Raw genomic sequence first — 23687 nt, 5'->3', positions numbered from 1 at the left:
GGAGTTCAGGCTTGGAGTCAGTTTCCCCCCAAAGTCTAGGGCCTGTGGGAGGAGGTACAGAAACCCCAGTGAGCTCCAGGTAGGTTTCTAGAGGCGCGGGGGGTGGGGTGGGGGGGTGGGTGGGGCGGAAATGAATGAAGGGCAGCAGCCATCCTGTTCCGTGTCCGACATGAGTTGAAGTCACTTGGGTTTCATTTATAAAAGTGCTTGCGTTGTTTCATTGGTTTCTACTTCTTCTGTCTTTAGGGGCTGTGACAACAGCCAAACGGACAGGCATCCCAGCTCCTCGAGAACTTTCGGTAACCGTCTCCAGAGAGAGAACCGTGCCACGCGGTCCCTCCAACCCCAGGAAGTCAGTGTCCAGCCCCACGTCTTCCAGCACACCCACCCCTACGAAGCACCTGCGGACCACCTCCGCAAGACCCAAGCCAGAGAATGAAGGCGGGGAAAAGGCCGTGCTCGAGTCCCAGGTTCGGGAACTCCTGGCAGAAGCCAAAGCGAAAGACAGTGAAATTAACAGGCTTCGAAGCGAGCTGAAGAAATGTAAGGAGAAAAGGACTCCGAGCACTGAAGGAACCGAGCCTTCCGACGCAAATGCAGATGGAACGCCTGTCTCCCCAGGTGACTCGGAACCCTTGCTAAGAGCTCTTGAGGAGAAGAACAAGAATTTTCAGAAGGAGCTTGCAGATCTGGAGGAGGAAAACCGGGCCTTAAGGGAGAAACTGACTCATCTGGAGCATTCCCCAAATTCGGAGGGGGGTGCTAGTCACACGGGGGAGAGCAGCTGCCCAACGTCCGTAACTCAGGAGTCCAGCTTCGGAAGCCCACCGGGAAATCAGCTGTCGGGCGAGCTCGATGCGTATCGGCACCCCATACACGAAAACGCGTTAAGGACATCAGGCTCTTCAAGCAGCGACGTCACCAAAGCTTCTTTGTCCCCGGATGCCTCGGATTTCGAGCACATCACAGCCGACACGCCCTCCAGGCCCCTGTCCTCCAGCAGCAACCCCTTTAAGAGCTCCAAGTGCTCCACGACAGGCAGCTCCCCCAACAACGTGAGCGAGCTGTCCCTGGCCTCCCTCGCGGAGAAGATACAGAAGATGGAGGAAAACCAGCACAGCACGGCCGAGGAGCTGCAGGCTACTCTGCAGGAGTTGTCGGACCAGCAGCAGATGGTTCAGGAGCTGACGGCCGAAAACGAGAAACTGCTGGACGAGAAGACGATCCTGGAGAGTTCTTTCCACCAGCACCGAGAGAGGGCCGCGCAGCTAAGTCAGGAGAACGAGAAGCTGATAAACCTCCTGCAGGAGCGCGCAAAGAGCGAGGAGCCCGCCGCCGTTCAAGAAGGCAAAATCCTGGAGCTGGAGCAGAAGTGTGCAGAAATTCTTGACCAGGGCCGCTTTGAAAGAGAGAAGCTGCTGAACATCCAGCAGCAGCTGACCTGTAGCCTCCGGAAGGTGGAGGAGGAGAACCAAGGAGCTTTGGAAGCGATTAAACACCTCAAGGAAGAAAACGAAAAGCTGACCGGGGTTCTGGAACGGGAGCGGTGTAATAACGGTGTGATGGCCAAAACTCTGGAGGAGTGCAAGGCGACCTTGGAAGGGCTGCAGATTGAAAATGGGTCTTTGAAGGCGCATTTGGAGAGTGAGCAGCAGAAAGCGACGGAGACCGGTCCCGTGGGGCAGACGGCAGAGGCGCGTGAAGTTCAAGAGATGTTGAGAGTCGCTCGAGCTGAGAAGGATCAGCTGGAACTGGCTTGCACCGAGCTCAGGCAAGAATTGCTAAAGGCCCATGGTGAAATTAAACATGTTTCAAGCCTACTGGCCAAGGTAAGGAGACAGTCCTTTCCCGGTATTTGCTCATCCTTCTTAGCGTTGTTCCCCTCGACCTTGAGATTCACAGAGCATAGAGACTCCTTGGCTCAGCCAGTTTCATTCATGAATCCAGCTTTCTAGCTTGAAGATGTGTTCCATTCCGGACAGACTGGGGACACAAAAATGAAACACCCCCATTTCTGACTATAGGTTCAACGTGTAGCAGGGAGATGGTGAATCAGATCAGTGAGTGCGATGCAGGGATAAAGAGTATCCTAGAGGACAGCTCAGAGTCCAGTTCCAAGGAGGAACACCTAGAATCATATGGGAGAAAGGAAAGTAGTGCTGGAGGGCTTCCTGAAAGAGGTGGCAAGTAAGCTGAATCTTATTGGCTCAGAATGAGAGACGGTTATCCAGGTTTATCAGTTAACATGCTCTGGGCTGCTAGTAACAGGAGATTAAAATCATCCCAAATTTCCCTCCCCAGTAATAATATAACCACTGTTTTGGGGTTTCCTCTCAGATGTGTGTGTGTGTGTGTGTGTGTGTGTGTGTGTGTGTGTCCCACAAATTAAAAAAAACATTTTTTTATAGACTCATCCTTTACATACTCTTTTAGTTTAAAATTTTTAGGTTTATTTTTATTTATTTTTTTGAGAGGGATAGAGAGCAATCAGAGGAGGGGCAGAGAGAGAGGGAGACAGAATCCCAAGTAGGCTCCGTGCTGTCAGCACAGAGCCCAGTGCAGGGCTCGAACTCACAAACCATGAGATCAGGACCTGAGCCGAAATCAAGAATTGGACACTTAACTGATTGAGCCACCCACTTTGTGAGTATATTCTTCTCATTATTCTTTGAAACGTGATATTAAGGCCATGGCCGTATTCTAGTATATAAATATCTCATATGTTCTGTACCAGTCACCTGTTCATCGAGCGTGTTCTTTTCCGGTCTTTTGATATTGTAAATACATTTTTTTTTATATCTGTCTGGTTATTTCCTTAGGAAAAATTCCTAAACACTGACTTGATGTGTCAGAATGTGACCTTTTTTTTCTCTATTATTTTTTTTAATGTTTATTTATTTTTGAGACAGAGACAGAGCATGAACGGGGGAGGGTCAGAGAGAGAGGGAGACACAGAATCGGAAGCAGCTTCCAGGCTCTGAGCTGTCAGCACAGAGCCCGAGGCGGGCTCAAACTCACGGACCGTGAGATCATGACCTGAGCCGACGACGGACGCTTAACCGACTGAGCCACCCACGCGCCCCGAATGTGACCATTTTAAGGACACTCAATACATTCAGCCAGTTTTCCCCCCAGAAGTGTTCCCACCAGCTGATCCACGGGAGTGCCTGTTTCCCTGAACCCTTGCCAGTGCTTGGTATCCAGCTGCTGGGTCATTCAGATCTGGTCTTCATTGCCTCTTTTTTCCTCCTCTTCTTCACTGGGGAAGATCTTACCCAGCCCACGATCAAATAAATGATCCCTGTTTCATTTTAAAAAATAATCCTTTCGTCAGTCTGCAACTTTGTTACATGATAAAGTTGCTGGTAATTCTGTAATATCCTGCCTGCTCACAGAGCAGTGCTGGAAAGGCATAGACAGGTGGCTTCCTAGTTTCCAAGCTCTGGATCTGTGATGTTAGGGGTCTGGTGGTGAGAGAGAGAGGTTGAAATCACTTCCCACCTTAGGGTCGTCACTGTTTTAAGAAACAAGCTGTTAGGCGCCTGGGTGGCTCAGTCAGTTAAGCGTCCGACTCTTGATTTCAGCTCAAGACCTGATCTCACACAGTCGAGAAGGCAGAGCCTGCTTGGGATTCTCTCTCCCACTCTTTTTGCTTCTTCACCCCTGTAAGCTCTCTCTCTCTCCCTCAAAGTAAATAAACACACACAAAAAAAAAAAGAAAAGAAAAAAGTTGTGCCATGAGCTCCCAGGGTGATTTTTCTCCACTGCTTCATCTGCCTTTAGATTAGTCTACTGCCTGGTGCCTGGGTTGGTTAAGTTGGTTAAGCATACACCTGTGGCTCAGGTCATGCTCTCATGGTTCGTGGGTTCGAGCCCCGCGTCGGGCTCTGTGCTGACAGCTCAGAGCCTGGAGCCGCTTTGGATTCTGTGTCTCCCTCTCTCTCTGACCCTCCCCTGCTTGTGCTCTCTCTCTCAAAAATAAATACACATTAAAAAATTTTTTTTTAAAGATTAGTTTGTTGCAACTTGGTTCTGGCTTGGTTGTTTGATAATCTGAGTGGTAGGTAGTGTTAGTTTTTTCTTTTTTTTTTTTTTTTTATCATTGTCAGTGTTCTAAATTTATAGCTAAAATGCTGAATAAAATTTCAATAAAATTTGAAAGTATGGAAGTGATTCCGTAGAAGGTACTCGCCAGGTGCCCATTTGAAGTTTAAGTTGGTGATTGTAGCTTTACATTAACTCCTAGTGTCTGAAATCATTTCCCCTCCATCACTCTGTTGCAAAATGCGTCATCTTCCAGATGACCTTCTTGAAGTGCCCCCTCAGTCCTTCACCTATGTCTTCGCTATTTCGATTGACATTACACTAAATACATGGGTCACCAAGAAATAATTTGGTATCTCAAAACAGTAGCTTCACTTCTTCTGGCCATGAAAATTATGTATTCGTTACGGAAGGTTTAGGAAATATGGAAACGTGTAAAGAGAAAAATTAATACTACCTTCAGTCCCGTCACTTGGAGAAAAACGGTGTTGACAGTTTGCTCTATGTCTTCTCGGACATTTCCCCAGTTTATGCATGTTTAGGCACGTGTGCCAACCTGTGTCAGCATAAGTAAAATATTTAATCTTCTTATTCAGAAGAATAGAGTATGTCACTCCACATGCCTTGAATCCTTGAACACACAGACCAGCTGGATTCGTTTACCGGTTCTACGTTAACTTATTTCATTAATTTGTTTCTGCTTTTATCTTTATTAATCCTTTTATCCTGCTTGTCTGTATTTCCTTGGTTTCTTCTTAGTTTTTTGAGTGAAATTCTGTGTTCGGTTAAGTCTGTCATTTCTTGGTTGATAATGACAGCATTTAAAGGTATGAGTTTGCCCTTCCTTCTAGCTTTATCTACACGAGGACAGTAAAATTGAGAATTTTTCTGGGACAAACCAAGTCTAATTTGGAGAAAAAGAAAAAAGGTTTGCATTTTCTGTGGAGTGCAAGGTACAGCATATACATTTTAAGTCAGCTGTTAATTATATTATTCCTGTATTCCCTTTGTATTACACGCTGATTAGAATCATCAAAAATTTGTCAGTAGAATGGAAGAGACTGTAGCTGGTATTTCGAGGTAAGACTGTGTGAAGCACCAGGTCACCTGGAGTTGCTTTTATACTTGAGATCCCAGGTCTGTGATTTTGTGCCGTCTTAGTGCACAAGGGCCTTGACCTATAATCACAGTGGGCTCGTTACCTGTGCTTTTTTCTGTTACCTTCGAAAAGGTGTAAAACCCAGACTTTCTAGGCTGACCGAAAGCTTATTGTAACCCCAGGGCAGGATATCAGTTGATCTACCAGCAACCATGAATTCAAGTGATAAGATGTTAAGGGACTCAAGCCTGAAGGACACAGGAGCACTTGTAGTACAAACATAGAATGATGTGAAGCGAAGGATTGATAAGTGGAAAGCGTGGGTCCTCCTGACTTGGTTAATTGTGATTAATTCTGTGACCTTGGGCAGCCCCTCTTCATCGTAGGGTGTAGAACAGAAGTGTGGTTGGTGTGGAGGCGGAGGGGGCGGATCTTGGCCTCGTTCCTGATTTAAGGGAGTGTCTTCAACATCTTGTTATCAAGGATGTCTGTCGTAGGCACGTGCTGTGTACCTTTTATTGAGTTATACGAGTATTTTGCTAGGAACTGATTTGTTTGTTTTTTTTTAAAAGGATAGGGATTGAATTTTTCTACATCTGTTGTAGGTCTTAAACATCTCTCAGATCTGATCTTAGAGTAGCTTTTATATAATCATGGTGGTTTTTCTCTTTTAACTTGTTAACAAGGTGAATTAGAATAACAGATTTTCTAAGGCAGTCCAGTGTTAAGTCATCTTTGCATTCCCAGCGCAAATTCTAATTCTTTAGTTCTCAGTCACTTTGCAGGACATTTGCTAGATCTTTCACATTTCACCACCTTGAGCCGATGTCTGAGTGAGTGTCCTGTTAACCACCAAGCAGTTTTCTTGGTGATGAACAACTTCTACGCTTGAGCTCTGCATTCATCCATTCAAATTCATGGCAGAAGGCGACTGTTATGAGAAAAGAACAAAATTGCCTGTTTACTAAAGAGAGGAAAAGCAATACCAAACCACCCTATGATCTGATTGAGTAAATCTGTATAAATTTCCAGTTTCCGTAAGTTACACAAATGACTCAGATACTATTAGAAGAGCCTCTGAAAAGCTTTAAAATGTACTTTTTTTTTTTTTTTTTTTTTTTTTTGGTGCAAGGTGGATCTGTTCTTCCTACAGTAAATGGAAAATTGGTAGGACATTTACAATCATTGGGATTATTTCAGAGGCTCTCTGTTCCTCTCATTTCTTTGTCTTCAGCTGTTTGCTGAAGTATCTCCATTCTTGTCAGCTTCTCTGATATCCTATATATACATTTTGCTTGGCAGATTACCGTATGGTTATAAAACATGCCTCCGTACGACTCTGAGGATGGCTGTCATTTCCGCAGATGCCTCAGCCTCCTATAAGCCACACTCATTCGCTCTCCCCTCTCTCTCTCTCTCTCTCTTCCTTTCGAGAGAGAGGAAGAGAGAGAGAGAGGAATGCCTGCCCCAGCCAGCAAGCAGCCTGTCATTAAATGGGATTATTGGTTTTTCAGACTATACTGCAATCCAGGTTTATGGTTTTCTAACGATCACATTTGCAGTTGGTTGAGATCTTGATTTCAAGTTACAGTGTCTATAAGCCTTGAAACCTAGAAGTTTTAAAAGAAAGTATTGTTGGTGTTCCCTCCCCCCACCCTCCGGCCCCACCCCTGAGGTTGAAAGCTTATAGGTGGTATCCTTAGAAATTTAGTTCTTTCTAAAGCAGAAACTCGGGTGTCTCTTCCAGAGGAGAAAGGAGATTATAAAGAAATACATGCTGGGGCACCTGGGTGGGTCAGTCAGTGGAGCATCCGACTTTGGCTCAGGTCATGATCTCACAGCTTGAGTTCGAGCCCTGCATAGGGCTCTGTGGTGACAGCTCAGAGCCTGGAGCCTGCTTCAGATTTTGTGTCTCCCTCTCTCTCTCTCTGCCCCTCCCCCACTCACACTCTGTCTGTCTCTCCCAAAAATAAACTGACATTAAAAAAATTTTAAAAAAAAGAAAAGAAACACTTGCTGTGAGTGGTCGGAGAAAACTCAGAGGTGCAGTAATCATTGTGTGACCAGTATTGGTCACCAGGCCAAGCTGATTAGGGGAGCCACTGGCCGCAAATGGCAAAACCAGAATTTGAGAGAAAGATGCACCAAGTAGATGATTCTGTAGCCATGACAGCAGAATAGGACTCTTTGAAGGACTGAGGTGACCTTGGAGCCTGCTTAAATAGCAGGTGGTCCGTGAGGATGCCCAGGCCATGCTTTGGATCCTAAGAAACAGAAACCCTTAGTGCCAGCGGCTGAAGCCAGCGGCTCACTTTCCTCCTGTAATCGGAAGTCAGGAGGCAGGAAGTTGGTAGCGGTGGTCCAGGGGCTGTGTGACGTCAGGGCTCTGTGATTCCACGGCCTTCCTGCCAAGAGGGCACAGGATCCTCAGCATGTGATCCCCACAGTCCTGACAGGCAGGAGCCTCGGCAGCTCCCCCATACCTCAGTCCTGTCGGGAGAACAGTTTTCCCCGGCTTGGCGGGGGGCGGCGGGGGGGGCCCTCAGCAACTTTTACCTTTGTGTCTGCTCACAACTGGGCCACACGCACCCTCCCCCAGCCCACTTCCCTTGATATCACAAGATCACAGCCCGATTCTTAAACCAAATTGGGATTCTTAGAAAGAAATGGAGAATGACTTTTGGGTAAGGGAGAGAGCACTGTTTGCCGCAGCCCCCAGAGAGGGGGTTCGCTTTCCCCCATTCCCGTCCGTTCTCTGTGAAGTGCTCGCAGTGATCTCCCGAATTCAGGGTAAAGCCTTCGGCCATTTGCACCCAGTGCAGCCCCTGATGGACACCCAGCAGCCACCTTCTGTTGCACCCCCAGCTCCCCTGTACGGGCCCTGCCTGGCCCAGTCTTTGCATCAGGAGTTTTGTTGTTTGGGAGGCTCTCTCCACCGAAGGTGCTCTGGCCCCTGTCTTTGTCCCCCTCCCCATTCCCCATCCTTGACTTGCCTCACCCTGCCTTAAGCGTTAGGTCTCATCGGTGGTGTCGCTTTTTCAGAGGGGCCCTCAGCTCTGTGGGGTCACTGTCCCCGTGGTAGATCAGCTAGGATCACCTGTGTGAAAGCCCCTTGCCCTTCCCTGGCATCTCGGAGGAGGTCAGAAGTATTGGCGAATCTGTTTGGTAGAGTCCAAGGGGGAGCTTAGGGATCACGTCTCCTGTGTGCATCATGAACTGGGTACTTGTGGGAGAGTCGGTTAAGGTTGAGTTGTTGAGACGTGCTGAAAACGTGGACGTTTCAGTGGTCTTGGGCTCAGGGTCCCTCGTGCTCTCCGGTGCCTTTGGTGGACGCCAGTGTATCAGTTCTCTGGGCAAAGCAGTCCTGTGACCTCGTGCTGGGAAGAAGGCAGTGAGAAACCTGTGTAACAGAGCCTGTTTTCAAGTCGAGAGGAGACACTTGTCCAGGCAGCTTGGGGAAGGCCTGTAGGCTCTGCACCGGGAAGCCTTCGAGGGGGGCCATTGCTCAGGAACCGCGCCTCAGGCCCCAGCCTTGTGGTCCAGAGCTTGAAGCCTGCTGTGCACCAGGAGCTGAAGCTTAGGAAGGGCCCTCTGTGAAGCAGAACGCCCTTGCGGCCTTTATTAGGTCAGACCTGACAGTCAGGTGTCCCAGGACATGATGGCAGTCCCGCGTTGCCATGTGACTGCTGGCTCCCTCCACTCCCCAGCCCCCACCCCCACCCCCACCCCCACCCCACCCCCACCCCCGTAGGGCTCTGTTCTCAAAACCTTGTGAAGGAGTTTGGGGGCTGAACCTGAGGGTTTGGCAAAGAGACACGTGATGTTTGAGTAAAGGTGGAGGGGGCACTCCCCTGGACCCAGTGTGGTCTCTCCCTTTCTGGATTTCCTGGGCTGACCGCCCCCCACCCCCCCACTTCCCTTCCGAGGGGCCCCTTTTTCTCTGTAGATGTGTTAACACCTTTCCTGAGATTAGGCCTGAGCACTTTTTTTTCCTCAACTTGACCTAAGGGCTTGTCTGCAAAGCCCCGGCATTTTGAGCACTCAGGGAGCACCTCCCTGAGCGCTCATCTGAATATCTAGAAAGTTCCCAGAGTGAAATACAGATGCTTACCCATTTCTTTGAGGGTTTCCTAGCCATTTTCCTTTTTCCGTGACAAAAGCTTAAACTAAATGACCATGCTCTGCTCTCCCTTGGCAGAATAGCATTGCAAAAAAATAAAGAGAAGAAAAGTTCAAGTTTTGGCCAGCGTGAATGAAACATGGCTCTCCATCAGCAGTATATATTCGAAACAGGGCCAAGAAGTAAGCGAACGGAGTTTTGGAGGAACAAAGTTAGATGTAAAAACAAACACAACAAAAATAACACACTCTTACTCATGGTGAAGTTACTCAAGCAGTCACTCCCAAGTTTATTTACTCTCATACCATACACAGCTGACCCTTGAACAGCGCGGGTCCACTTTACATGTGGAGGTTTTTTTCAGCAAGTACAGTACTGTAAATGTATTTTCTCTTCCTGATGATTTTCTTTTTCTTTTTTTTTTTTTTTAATTTTTTTTTCAACGTTTATTTATTTTTGGGACAGAGAGAGACAGAGCATGAACAGGGGAGGGGCAGAGAGAGAGGGAGACACAGAATCGGAAACAGGCTCCAGGCTCTGAGCCGTCAGCCCAGAGCCCGACGCGGGGCTCGAACTCACGGACTGTGAGATCGTGACCTGGCTGAAGTCGGACGCTTAACCGACTGCGCCACCCAGGCGCCCCTCTTCCTGATGATTTTCTAAATAACATGGTCTCTAACTTCCTTTACCGCAAGAATACGGCCTGTAATACGTATAACATGCAAAATATGTGTTCATCGACATTTATGTGATCAGCAAGGCTTCATAGTAGGCTATTAGGAGTTAAGTTTTGATGGAGTCAAAAGTTATAGTTTAGTAAAGCAATAAAGTTTTCAACCATGTAGGGGAGGTCGGTGCCCACTAACCCCCATGTTTTTTGGGGATCAGCTGTGTAGTTTTAACATTGTGACTTTTTCCATATATTAGGTATCCAGTTATATTCTTCCTGAATAAATGAATGAATGTTAGAGAAACTTGTAATGGAATATAGGAGAGAGGCTGTGATAATTGTATCAATATGTTAAAAAACAAAATTTAGAGGGAGGGGGGTGCCTGGGTGGCTCATTCGGTTAAACGTCCCACTTTGGCTCAGGTCGTGATCTCATAGTCCTTGAGTTCGAGCCCCACGTTGGGCTCTGTGCTGACAGCTCAGAGCCTGGAGCCTGCTTCCGAGTCTGTGTCTGCCTCTCTTTCTGCCCCTCCCCTGCTCGTACTCTGGCTCTCTCTCAAAAATAAATGTTAAAAAAAATTTTTTTAAACACATAAAAGCAAAATTTAGGGGCACCTGGGTGGCTCAGTCAATTGGTTAAGTGTCCAGTTTCGGCTCAGGTCATTATCTTGCGATTCCTGAGTTCAAGCCCCACATCAGGCTGTCTGCTGTCAGCATGGAGCCCAACTTGAGATCCTCTGTCCCCCTCTCACTCTGCCCCTCCCCTGCTTGCACGTGTGCGCGCGCATGCGCCCTGTCAGAAATAAATAGATGTTAAAAATTTTTTTAAATGTAAATGTTAAAAAAACAAAATTTATTATCGTATTTTAAAAATAACAGTTAATAGTTTAGTGCTCTATATGTGCTAGGTGCTCCTGGAGGCTTAAGATCATTTCATCTCATTTAATCATGTTTTTATGCTAGAAATACTGTCATTATCTAATGTTTTGCACTTGAAAAAACCAAGACAGAGAATGGCTAATGTTACTAGCTTACTGATGAATTGACGAAGGCCAGGATTCAATATTGGGTCTTTACTCCTCATCACTGATTTGTACTGCTTTCTGGTTCCATGACCATAAAGAAGGGTTAGAAAAACATTTGAGGCAGACGAGAGGACTCAAACACACTGTAGTCTTAAGGCCAGAGCTTTCTTGGTTTGAAAAGAACAAGCTTTCAAGTCTCAATGAATTAGGAGAATTTTTATTTGATTAGAACACAATAGAAAAGTTCACAATGAAAACCTGAGTCATCAGAACACATCCTTTTGTTTGATTTAGAACTTGGATCTTGAGGGGAGTAGGAGGTAACCCGGGGAGGTGGTGGGGTGGGGACAGCAGGTTCTAGCCCGTCTGTCTCAGAGCCGCCCTGCCCGACCCTGCAGCCTGGGTCCCGGAAGGGTGGGAAGCTGCGCCTTGGTTGTGAATCCCAAGAGGTCCTTGCTGCCATCTGCCCTCTGGCGGTTGTCGGAGCTTGAAGCACTGGCTCTAAACAGCCCTCTCCAGGAAGGACTGTGGCTCCCACTCCCTCCATGGGAAACTCATTTGAATCTGTTTGTAATACAATTCTTCATGCCCATTTCTAGAGAAAGTTGATTTTTGAAGATGAGAGGTCATCTGTGGAATGCATGAGGTGATTTCTCGAGACCTTGGAGGGGCGCCTGGGTGGCTCAGTCGGTTCAGCCTCCACCTCTTGACTTCGGCTCAGGTCATGATCTCACAGTTCATGAGTTCAGGCCCCACATCGGGCTCTGTGCTGACAGTGGGGAGCCTGCTTGGGATTCTCTCCCTCCCTCCCTCTTGCCATGCTCTCTGTCTCTCTCTCAAAATAAATGAGTAAACATTAAAAAAAAAAAAAAAGAAGGGGAGACAGTAAAAATCACGTTGCTGGTTGTCGGATAGAGCAGTTATTGAACTAGAGAAGCTGGACTCTAAAAGACTGGCCGGCAGGAGGGCAGCCTAGAACTCTAAGGGTCATGGAAGTACCAGGTGTTGGCCCTAGATACCTGATAAATTGCGTTGTTCTTTTTAATTAGCTTGGCTTCGCCCTCTCTCCATCTGTGAATCTGTAAAATGGATATAATAACACCTGCCTGTTACTACTTAGCAAGCCCCTGCAGGAAGACGTTGCGAAGCGACTTAAGGGCTTTGTCGTTGTTGCTTGTCTTAATGAAAGAGCTTTCCGGAATACATTGCTAAACTTGAGAGGACGACTCCCCAGTCAAGAAGGAGGAATGAGGTGTGTGATCTGAAACGGCATCCTGACTTGCAGGTTTACTGGCCCCCTCCCCACCGCCTCGCCTGCCATCCGGTGCTTGTGATCACGAGGGGCCAACGTGTAGGAAGTAAAGGTGGGTCGGGGCCTGTGGGAAGCCAGCAGCCTCGGCCGCGTGTGGAGACCCTCCTCAGGGTGCATCCTTCAGTTTCACTCCTGACGCACAGTAGGTCCCACGCAAGTAACAGGCATGTTTCTAGACACCAGGTGAGCGGCCCTCAGCCTGAGAGTTCCTGGACACGGAGCCCAGCCCGCTGTGCAGAAAGCCACGGTCTTACTCAGGGTGCAGGGCTCATAGTGTGAGCTTCCTTCCTCTGCTGCTTTTCAAATGCTGTCGAAGGTCAACCTTCTCGTATCTAAAACACCATGCCCCTCTTCTACCTAAAGTCTTGTGTTTATTCTGGAGCTATCGGCGGATATAAGACTTGGTCTGTTTTGTGTGTTGTGGACTTCCTGGACCTGTGTCACATTATCATCTAAGGTCGCACACACGGAGACATGAGGCAGTTAGGAGAGATACAGTAACTTTTATTGAGTGCTTCCCATGTGTCAGGCAGGGTGATAAACTCTTTAAGTGCAGTATTTCATTTAATTGTTCAGATGAGGAAACGGAGGCAGGGAGATTACAGAACCCAGGGCTGGGGGCACCTGGGTGGCTCAGTCGTTTAAGCGCCCGACTTCAGCTCGGGTCGTGATCTCAAGGTTTGTAAGTTCGAGCCCCGTGTCAGGCTCTTTTCAGCACAGAGCCTGGAGCCTGTTTCGGATTCTGTCTCCCTCCCTTCCTGTGCATTCCCTGCTCACGCTGTGTCTGTCTGTCTCTCTCAGAAATAAACATTAAACAATTATATATATATTTAAAAAAAAAAAAAAAGAAAGAAGAAGAAGAACCCTGGACTGACTTGGGCAGAATTGGGATTTCAGCTCCGGTAGTCTGGCTCCAGGCCAGCAATCTCGATGTACCACAGCAGCTACAATGATGTATTTTCTATTGCAGTATCCAGCCACGCGCCTTTATAATTGAAATACAGGTTTCACAGAACAGAGCTCACCTTTGAGGTAGGCAGTGTACTGGTTCCCTCTGTATTCCCTCTCTCTCCCCCTCCCTCCCTTCTTTCTTTCTTTATTCTTTATCGCAACGTCCCAATTGAAAAACAGGTGCAATATTGCTGTCCAACGTCTGTGTATTCATTCATCAGGTTTTCACTAGGTGCCTCCTGTGTGTTTGATGCTGTGCAGGTGCCAGGGATATGATGGTGAAGAAAGCAGACAGGGTCGCTGCCTGCCTAGAACTTACACCCAGAAGGGTTTTTTTTTTTTTATGTTTATTGATTTATTTTGAGAGAGAGAGCATGAGCTGGGGAGGGGCAGAGAGAGAGAGAGAGAGGGAGGGAAGAGAATCCCAACAGGCTCAGCGCTGTCAGCACAGAGCCCAGCGCGGGGCTCGAACTCACAAACTGTGAGATCATGACCTGAGCCAAAATCAAGAGTCAGACACTTAACCGGCTGAGCCACCCAGGCACCCCTACAGCCAGAAGGTTTTACCCATTAAATGCAATGGTAAAAAAAAAAAAAATGTTACTGTAAATGGAGATGCCTCCAAATCTAGGAAGAAATCTATTAGGTACCAAGCTTATATTAATTGGTAAGTGTATAGCTATTTTGCAACATTATTTAAAGGACTATAGATAGACTATAGACCAAATACTGTGAAACATTTAAAGTAATGACAGCATTGTAGATATCAGTGTGGATACATGTCAAAAACGTGATTAAAAACAAGTTTTATGAAAGCGTAACAAGTCTATGACTTGTATGCAAATTCTAAAGCAGAACTATGTCCATAATACTATGTATGTATTATGGGCACATTCATATATAGTAAAAGTGAAAACCATTTCGGAACAAGTGCACGCCAATTTTAGGATAATGCAAATTACTCTCTGGGGTGGGAGAGAAGGTTGGGGCTTCACTAAATCTTGTTAGAGTCAAAATATTTAGCAGACATGGCAAAATTTAACCATCGTTAAGTCCGTTTGGGCGCATGGCTATCTCGTCACGTTGGGGGCTTTTCTGCGCATTCGAAATGTTTAATGATGAACTGAAAAGGTGAAATGAATGCCTGCCCCATGCCTCTTTTCTGTGTCTGGTGCACGTACATGTTTGTGTTCTGTGCCTTCCGCTGGTGTTCTCCATCACATGAATGTCGTATTTCTCTAAAGAAACACCATGACCGCGAGTACTTTACGGCTGAAGGGATTTGGAGTTTGCGGGGGGATGGGAGGGTGGCGGTGATCAGGGGTTGGGGGCGGAATCAGTCAGGTCCTGGGGGCACTGTTCCCGGCTCACCAGCAGAGGGCGCTGTGCCACAGCAGATGTGAGGAGGCCAGCTCTTGCGGTGCAATACCAGGGCCTCCCGGGGGAGCGCTGTTGCACCCAGCTGCAGGACAGAAGGGCCCTTGGGTACCTGCAGCTTTCCTTATGCCTGTAGGAAGGGACACAGCATCCACTATTTGCCCTTTTGCACACATCACGTTTCTCTATATTTATAGCCTTGGCTGTTTCTGAGGCTAAGAATACAGGTGTCAGGTACCGTGCGTGCACAGAGCTTCCCTTGCTGTCTGTGCGTGGATGAGCCTGGGGCTGATGTGCGAGGAACATTTTCCTGTTATGCTGACCGGGAAACCTTCCTTTCGTTCTAGGTGGAAAAGGATTATTCTTACTTGAAGGAGATATGTGATCGTCAGGCAGAACAGCTGAGCAGAACCAGCCTCAAGCTGCAGGAGAAAGCGTCAGAGAGCGATGCGGAGATTAAAGACATGAAGGAAACCATATTTGAACTAGAAGATCAGGTGGAACAGCATCGGGCTGTCAAGTTACATAACAACCAGCTCATCAGTGAGCTAGAAAGTGAGTGAAATCACGCCCTGGTCACAGGTAGGCCAGGAGCCAGCAGGGTGCTGGGGAGGGCCTGCGAGAATTATTTTTTGAAAAGTCTTCCTAGGGGCGCCTGGGTGGCTCAGTCGGTGAAGCGTCCGGCTTCGGCTCAGGTCACGATCTCACTGTCCGTGGGTTTGAGCCCCGCGTCGGGCTCTGCGCTGACCGCTCGGAGCCTGGAGCCTGCTTCGGATTCCGTGTCTCCCCCTCTCTCTGACCCTCCCCCCGTTCATGCTCTGTCTCTCTCTGTCCCAAAAATAAAAATTAACATTAAGAAAAAAGAAAGAAGAAAAGTCTTCCTTGCGCATAGTCTACGGTCTTCTAGGAGGAGAAAGGCAGGATACTTAACGCCTTTCACTGGAAAACGGGTGGCATCAAAGAAACAATCATTGAACATCGAGCCAGCAGCATGGGGTGACGGTGAAAAGGAGCAAACGCATTTTGGAGTGTCAGATGTGCTGTGCGTGAGCCACACCGCTGACCGCACTCGTCCGGCCCTGACAGAGCTTTGTCTTTTGGACCTGATGGATGGGAAGATGGGTGACAGATGGTCAGATGGGTTTGAGCAGTGTGTGCTCTTGGGCTCGGGGAGAAAACAATTCTAGCGTGTGTCCCATTGAAGGTAGGATATCAAGTAACTTACAGATGTTGGCCACTTTGTTACTGAAGAGGCTCCAATATATGGCTTCTTTATGGACTCATTGTTTGCTTTGACTAGGGAAAGACTTTAAAAGGGGTTAGTTAAACATTGCCTGCCTTGTCCAAATGAGCTTTACCAAAATGATCCCATCTAGTGGGTTTTTTTTTTTTAAATTTTTTTTATGTTTATTTATTTTTGAGAGAGAGAGAAAGACAGAGTGTGAGTGGGAGAGGGACGGGAAGAGAGGGAGATACAGAATCTGAAGGAAGCTCCAGGCTCTGAGCTGTCAGCACAGAGCCCGACGCGGGGCTCAAACCCACGGACCGCGAGATCATGACCTGAGCTGAAGTTGGATGCTGAACCCACTGAGCCACCCAGGCGCCCCCTAGTGTGTTTTGCTTTTGGAACACGAGAGCTAATGCACAGACCTTTTCGTGACACTGGCCATTGCTAAAAATAGCATAGCTGGTTGCCTGCAAAGTTCCCTGAGGCATATAGTCCATCCTCCTTATCTAGGGTCCCTATAGCAGGAGAGATGTGATGTGCTTTACGGAGAAAATATGTGCGCTAGACACGTTTTGTTCAAGCACAAGTTTTAGTGCTGTTGGCTGTGAGTTCAATGTTAATGAGAACTTCCAGAGAAGAGAAGAGGAAAGTCACCAACCCGTATATGAGACTGGTCTGGAAGATGCTGAAGTAAAATCTTTGGTCCACGATGAAGCCGTGGAAAAGATGGAAAAGCAGCTAGATTTGCAGATTTGTGAGATGATGTCTGGTTGAAAGAAAATGTAGTGGACTGCATTGTTATGAAACCAAAGACCAAGTAAATTTACAGTCCTGTTTCTCAGGGCCAGGAAAGTGTTAAACCCTTCTCAGCTGGTGCTGGTTGGCTCTCAAGGCTCAAAAGGCCACACACCATGAGAAAGTTAAAAACTTTGCGGGTGAGGCAGGTTTAGGAGGTGCAGAAGAATCTTTTTTTAAGTTTATTTATTTTGAGGACTGGGGAGCATTGAGAGGAGGAGGGGCAAAGAGAGAGGGAGAATCCCCAGCAGGTTCCACACTGTCGGCACAGAGCCCGATGTGGGGTTTGAACCCACAAACCGTGAGATCATGACCTGAGCTGAAATCAAGAGTCAGAGGCTGAACCGCCTGAATCACCCAGGCGCCCCAGAAGAATTTTTAAAATGCCTGCTGAGTGTTATACAGGAAAAGGGTCCCGTGGATAAGCAGGTTTCCAGCATTGTTGGGATGGGCTTTTTTTTTTTTTTTTTTTTTTTTTAAGGACATTGGCAAACAAACCTGTGTAACACAAGTAATGTCTCCTTTGATAAAAATGTTGTGACCAGAGGCTCACAAGAACCTAACTCCGTATTCCCCATAGGACCAATAGTTTAGTATTCACTAATTCTGCATGCATGACAATTTTATATAACTGCCACAAATGAGGATTGACTGTATAGTCTACACTGTGATTGATTGGTTAGCACCCGAGTTCCATCCTTCATTGGATGTGCCATGCAGGACAGCTACAGAATGTTAGCATTCAGTGTCCACAGCATTCAGACCATTCTCAGTAGTCATGCTTGAGAATACGACCAAACCCCCCTGCCCCCGTCCATGTATATTTCCAAACACAGCACCATGCTTGACAAGCATAAAGTCAAAGAAGAGAAGTTTTGTTTTGTTTTGTTTTTGTTACATTGCCCTTGAGAGTTTGGTTGTGTGGTCCCCAAATCCTTAAAAGTCAGCACAGACCCACCAAGAAAGCCAGCATATAATTAATGTTCTGAGCAGATGTCAGGCCACTCCCTGGGGTTGGATCACAACATATCCAAGATTGAAAATAACACAGACTGTGTGTCTTTTGAGAAGCTTTTTAAAAAGAAATTTTTTTAATGTTTACCTATTTTTGAGAGAGAGAGAGCAGGCACATGAGTGGAGGAAGGGCAGAGAAAGAGGGAGACACAGAATCCGAAGCAGGCTCCAGGCTTTGGGCTGTCAACACAGAGCCTGATGCAGGGCTCAAACTCACGAACTGTGAGATCATGACCTGAGCTGAAGTTGGACGCTTAACTGATTGAGCCACCCAGGCTCGCCTTGAGAAGCTTCTTAACCTCCTTGCAGCATATTAAGGTATTACTAAGATGTCTCTTCCCTGGGAGACCCAGGGACACACAAATCCAGCCCAAGACCAGTCACTCCCCTCTATAAGTTCCTTGAGAGAAATGGACAGAAAAATAGAAACAAAGTTAAGGAGCGTTTTCTTATTCTGTAGCATTGACCCCCAACCACAGATTCTGAGGCCCCCAGTGCTGCATTAGATTGTCCCATGTGGGCCCTGACCATGTGTTTATTCTTTTTGAAGCCTCTCTGGTAATTGTGACTCATATCCTTAATAGACATCTACTGCCCTGGAATGAATCACGAAGAACCGTTGAAGAATTTTAATTGGGACACAATCAGACTTAAATTGAAATGAGTCCAGTAGCCATGTGGAAGAATCGGAGATAGAGAGAGGAAAGGACTGAGGATGTTCTTAATTAGGGAGAGCGGTCAGGTCACTTTGGAGCTGTTAAAATACACCCACCCCAGATCCTGTCTCCCCCTGGGCGTTCCCTTTCTATGGGTCAGAGCCTGGGGCTTTGAACCTGTGTGCTCTGGAGAGGCTTCCCAGGCGATTCGGAGGCCTAAGTACGATTAAGAACCACGACCCTGGCAGCTGATCTAAAAGTCACCGGAGTAATAACCAGTCACATCCTCTGTTATACAAAAGCCTTCGGTCTCACAGCTTTAGAGGACATTCAGGACGATAGTGCGCGACTGTCAGGCCGAGAGGGAGTGTAATAAATGTGAGTGGCAGTTCACGTCTTCCCAGAGTGCTGCATGGGTTTACCACCTGTCATCCGATGGTATAACCTAACGAAACACCGCTTATTTCCCAAACCATCCCGTTTTCTATGTCGGAAGATCCTCCGGTGTCTGGCTGCCGGTTCTCGGGGTGCTAAGGATGGAATTTGTAGCAGAATGGACGGATTTTAAATCTGGGCTGCTCCCTTGCTACCTAGCTTATTTTCCCCCAGGAGCCTTGCACCTTTTCCAACTCTCTGACTTGCTCTTTTCCAGGCAATGTGATGAAGCTGGAGGAACAGAAGTCAGACCTGGAAAGGCAGCTAAAGACGCTCACTAAGCAGATAAAGGTGAGGTGGGGCTACAGCCAGGGACGGGGGAGGGGTCTTCCCCATCATTTTACCCAGAGCGTCCCCGCCTTAGGTTTGGAGACCTTTGAAAAGCTTCCCGATGACTCTCCTGGCCTGCGTTCCCGGAGTCCCTTCCCATGGCACGGGCCCTGGTACCACCGATTAGCGTTGGCAGGGAACAAAATTAAAGCAGGCTTTCACTTGCAGGGTGGAGCACTCTGATAACACGGAGGTGTAAGTTCCCACCCGTGCTGGGCCTCTTGCCCGGTAGTGAGGCAGCATGAGAGCGGTGCTCGGTGCCGCCTGGCCAGTCTTCCTCGGTGGCTGACACGGGGGGGACCCTGGCGCCCCTGCCCACGTGCCAGGCCTGGCCGGCCGGTGACGCGGGCGTGGGTCCTGGCGTTTTCAGGAGGAGACCGAGGAGTGGAGACGGTTCCAGGCGGACCTGCAGACCGCGGTGGTGGTGGCCAACGACATCAAGTGTGAGACACAGCAGGAGCTACGCGCCGTGAAGCGGAGGTTGCTGGAGGAAGAGGAGAAGAACGCGAGGCTGCAGAAGGAGCTGGGGGACATGCAGGGCCACGGCAGGTTGGTCACGACGGAGCCACGCGTTTGTGAGTCTGGCGGGCACCCGCGCAGTGCTTGGCTTCTCACTTAATCGCCATGCATGAGCCTTCGCCGTCTGGAGACGTGGCGCTTTGATGTCTCTCTGCGCACAATCTTTATTCCTTTCCTAAGCTCGCTCCCCCGCGGCCGCCACCACGACACAGCCTAGGAACGGTTCATCCAGCGCCCCATGGCTGCCCATTCTCTGGCCCAAGGCGGTGAGAAGACTCTTGGCTCGCATATGTACGAAAGTTCTAGCCACGTGTCCTCTTACATTTAAAGACTAGAAAGATGTCCGGGATGCTCCTTAAATCCCAGCGCTGGTTAGCGCCCGGCAGTGCCTACTTCAGCGAGCCGTGGCAACACCTTGCGTGGGAAAGGTTGGACTCACTCCCCAGGGGAATTGCCACCAGATAAGGGACTCATTCCTCACGGCGCAGTGACATGCTTCTCCCTTGGCAATGCCTGTGGCCTGCCTCCAAAAGCCCTTGAAATAACCCTCTTTATGAGAAAGGATAAGCACGGCAAACTCAACATCTGGCAGATAGGTGACTTTCCTTTTCCGTTCCGAGGGAGGGAAATCACATGGTGTAATGCCCCAGAGAGCTCTTCTTTTTTAAAAAAATTTTTTCTAATTTGTATTTATTTTTGAGAGACCGAGACAGAATGCGAGTGGGTTAGGGGCAGAGAGAGAGAGGGAGACAGACAGAATGCGTGGGCGCATGAGCCGGGGAGGGGCAGAGAGACAGGGAGACAGAATCCGAAGCAGGCTCCAGGCTCCGAGCTGTCAGCGCAGAGCCCAATGCGGGGCTCGAATGCACGAACTCTGAGATCATGACCTGAGCCGAGGCCAGACGCCCAACCGACTGAGCCACCCCAGGTGCCCCCCCAGAAAGCTCTTCTTAAGCGGGATGTTTCAGAGGAAGGTACTCCTAAAGTGAGCTCAAAGTTAATTATCATTTAAAATTGAAATGGTTTACAGACGAGATTACAAAACAGTACTTTAGGCTTTAACTAATGCAGTGTCCCCTTCCCCCAGTCAGGAGTAAATGTCCCTAACTTTGGGATTCGTGGATATTAGGAAATTATTTGGAATTTCGAGATGCCTTTGAAATATGAAATGTAGCATTTTAAAATCAGAGTTAGTGGGTCCTGAATGCTGCTTGGTACAGTTTGCTTTTCTTACATGTTTTCCGGGATCTCGAGGGTTTGTTCCCTGGCTAGATTCTGAGCCTTTGGGCCTGATGTATTATCATGAATTTCATAACATGGGAAAAAGTAGATTTCTTATGAGAACTCTGTTTCAATTCTCTCCCCAAATTTGCTTTAGTTAGTCTTCCTCCTTCTTTTGTTGATGACTTTTACAGAAAACAGCCCGTAGAGAAGGATTCAGGTACAACATTTGTAGCTTGTTCCGTGATTCACGCTTGAAAATCGAGGTGATTATCTTATAGTCACACCTATACCCTGTGGCCGCCAGGGCGTGTGAATTTTACATTGAGGAAGGATAGGAAGACTAGACTTGATAGTGTTGACATGACCACGAGGTCCCCTAGTCTGCTTTTGTGCTTCTGTTTATTTGTCCTTTTGTCTCGCTTTCATGATGTGTGTCTTTGGAAGAGGAACCTGATCATAATTTGCATTGCTTCATCCATACATTATCTTAAAAGTAAAGGATAAGAGACGAGTCCTGAGTTTATATAGTGGCCCTGTATAAGTTATTATGTGGGCTGTTGTATTTCTTACATAGATTCTGAGACACAGGCCAGATTGTACAACTTGAACTCTGATTCCGTAAGAAATCCTCGCATGCGTCTTGACTCTTTAGGATCCATATACAATATCCTACATCTTCAAACTTCGGGTCACTTTTTTTTTTTTTTTTAATAGACACTGTACGTATCTCTTTTGATTTCCTAGTGATTTGCAAACCTCCCACCCAGATCTAGTAGTTTAATCCCCTATCACAAAACATTTCAGAAGTGTAGAGCTGGCACCATCCCAGAACGTGGCAGATTACTGAAACCCTGCAGGCATCAGTGTGTGTCTCACCCGTCGTCGTGTCGGGCGGGGCTTCAGACAGTGGCGGGTGCTGCTTTCTTGATCCAATTCTGCAGACTGGCCCTTCCAAAGAGTCGACTCTTTGAAAGGTACTCGCCGATGGCCCAGCCACTTCCTGAACCTCCCCCATGAGCAAGACTTGAAACTGACTCACGCCCTCAAAGGTCCTGAAGCGACATAGTGTTTCCATCTTGGCTGAATGGGTTCTTGACTGAAACCCAATTTGACTTTGCCAGTCACCTAGCGAGAACTTGAAAGTCATTCTTGGTTCAGGCACAGCCAACGAACTTGCAGAAAATTCTCTGATGAGGTCCTCCAAGTACAACTGAGAGAAGGTAAGAGCATCAGAAGGGCGCCTCTGTCCTACTACGGGATTAACCGATTCACATTCTCATTTTGCATTAATGGGCATTTGAAGGGATATAATGACGCTGGTAGGTGAGCAAGGGAAGTGCCTGGGTGTGAATACAAGTTAGCCTTTATTAAATCAGAACATTATTTAACCCAGGATTTTCCATCATTCTGAAAACTAGCTCATTAGCAGTCTTTGGTCCTGTTACGTTTTCGAAGGCATTTTGATTTTGGAGTCCGAGTAAACCGATGTGAAGATAGGTAGGTACGAGGCTCTAGTCTTGTCTTTGCCACTAACTTGGCACGGTTTCCTTCCCGGACCGAGCTCCTCTGTCCCTCCAAGCAGGACCTAAGAGTGGCTCGTGATTTAAGGCCCTTGTGTTCTCTGAAACCAGTTGGGCAGCTGGCCCTCCCCTGATGGGAGGGTCAGGAACTCACGTGCCAACAGTGAGTGCCCTCTGCCCAATGCAGTCCTTGTAACCTCCCAAAGTGGCATCTCCACGTTTTAGCTGGGCTGTGGACCTCACTTTTCTCTAACAGAAATTTGAGCACGCCAATGTAGTTCTTTTTTCTTTTAACTTTATTTATTTATTTATTTTGTGAGAGACAGCACAAGTGGGAAGGGGCAGAGAGAGAGAGAGGGAGAGACAGAATCCCAAGCAGGCTCCGTGCTGCCAGGGCAGAGCCCGACGTGGGACTCGAACCCACGCACCGTGAGATCATGACCTGAGCTGAAGTCAAGAGCCGGACGCTTAACTGACTGAGCCACCCAGGCGTCTCTGTACAAGCCAGGGTAGTTCTTAGTGGCCTGGAAGTGATCTGTTCTGCCGGACATTGGTGAATTAATGGATGAAAGGATAATAACTTGTTCAACTCTGGCTTCTTTCAGCTTTGAGTCATTAAGAGCAAGACGTTAAAATTAAAACTTCCATCGAAATTAAAACATCACGCCTTTTTCTGGAAAAGTCAAGACCTGGGGCCTGGCCTTCAGATACAGAGAACGCACACGCAGCCCCACATAGTGACTTGATGGGCCACACGCAACCTTTCTAGTGAAGGGACATTGTTGAGCAGTGAGTGACCCAGGCTTCTCCAATGGTAACAGGGAAAGACCTACATGTTTTTTTTTCTCTTACTCTGAAACAGTAAAAACCATTATTTTTAGGGTGACTTACTCGGTTCTCACTGTATGTTTATCATATGACCCCAGTAAGCATCCATGGTGACATCTGAAAAAGAGATCATTGAAAACACTCAACATCTGTGCCTCACGAACCGTAGCGATTTCTAAACAGAATGGCTGAGATTCCGAACGTGTCTAGCTTGTGCCGCTCACTGGCTCTTGTGTTGTCCCCTCTGAAGCGGGCAGCGTGGTGGCATATTATCACTGCCAGACTCTCTGGAATCGGCTCTAACTCTGTGTGCACGGTGTATCCTGCCCTAACGTCCGTCACGTGCCTGTGCCGCCCTCTGTGTTCCCACAGCTGTAACGTGTCACAGCCGCTCGCCGGGGGGCGGGGAGGGGGGGGTGGTGGTTCTAGGACTCTCACTGAAAGGCAGAGCCTGGAAGTCGGAGGTGTAGATTCTCGGAGATCTTCTCCGGTTCTCTCGTTGCAGCGACTTTAATACAGCCTCCCTGGCCCCGCCAGAAG

At 47.8% G+C, this 23687-nt stretch overlaps 1 protein-coding gene across 12 annotated transcripts in view; it reads left to right on the top strand.

Moving 5' to 3' along the window:
• The window catches only part of SPECC1 (sperm antigen with calponin homology and coiled-coil domains 1), a 336294-nt gene that overhangs the window by 175871 nt on the left and 136736 nt on the right, over positions 1–23687 (top strand). For all 12 annotated transcript variants that reach the window (XR_003416656.2, XM_053212405.1, XM_027047514.2 and 9 more), the window contains 4 exons: positions 247–1829; positions 14946–15153; positions 18944–19017; positions 19427–19605. Coding sequence is in view for 11 of the 12 variants with exons in the window: in XM_053212405.1 (XP_053068380.1) it covers positions 247–1829; positions 14946–15153; positions 18944–19017; positions 19427–19605 (2044 nt within the window). In the remaining variant the exon portion in view is untranslated. The remainder of the gene's footprint in view (positions 1–246; positions 1830–14945; positions 15154–18943; positions 19018–19426; positions 19606–23687) is intronic.

Source organism: Acinonyx jubatus, chromosome E1 (assembly GCF_027475565.1).
Source record: "Acinonyx jubatus isolate Ajub_Pintada_27869175 chromosome E1, VMU_Ajub_asm_v1.0, whole genome shotgun sequence".
NCBI lineage: Eukaryota > Metazoa > Chordata > Mammalia > Carnivora > Felidae > Acinonyx > Acinonyx jubatus.
The sequence above is the reverse complement of the archived record's forward strand: the minus strand, read 5'-3'. Positions and strand labels throughout refer to the sequence as shown.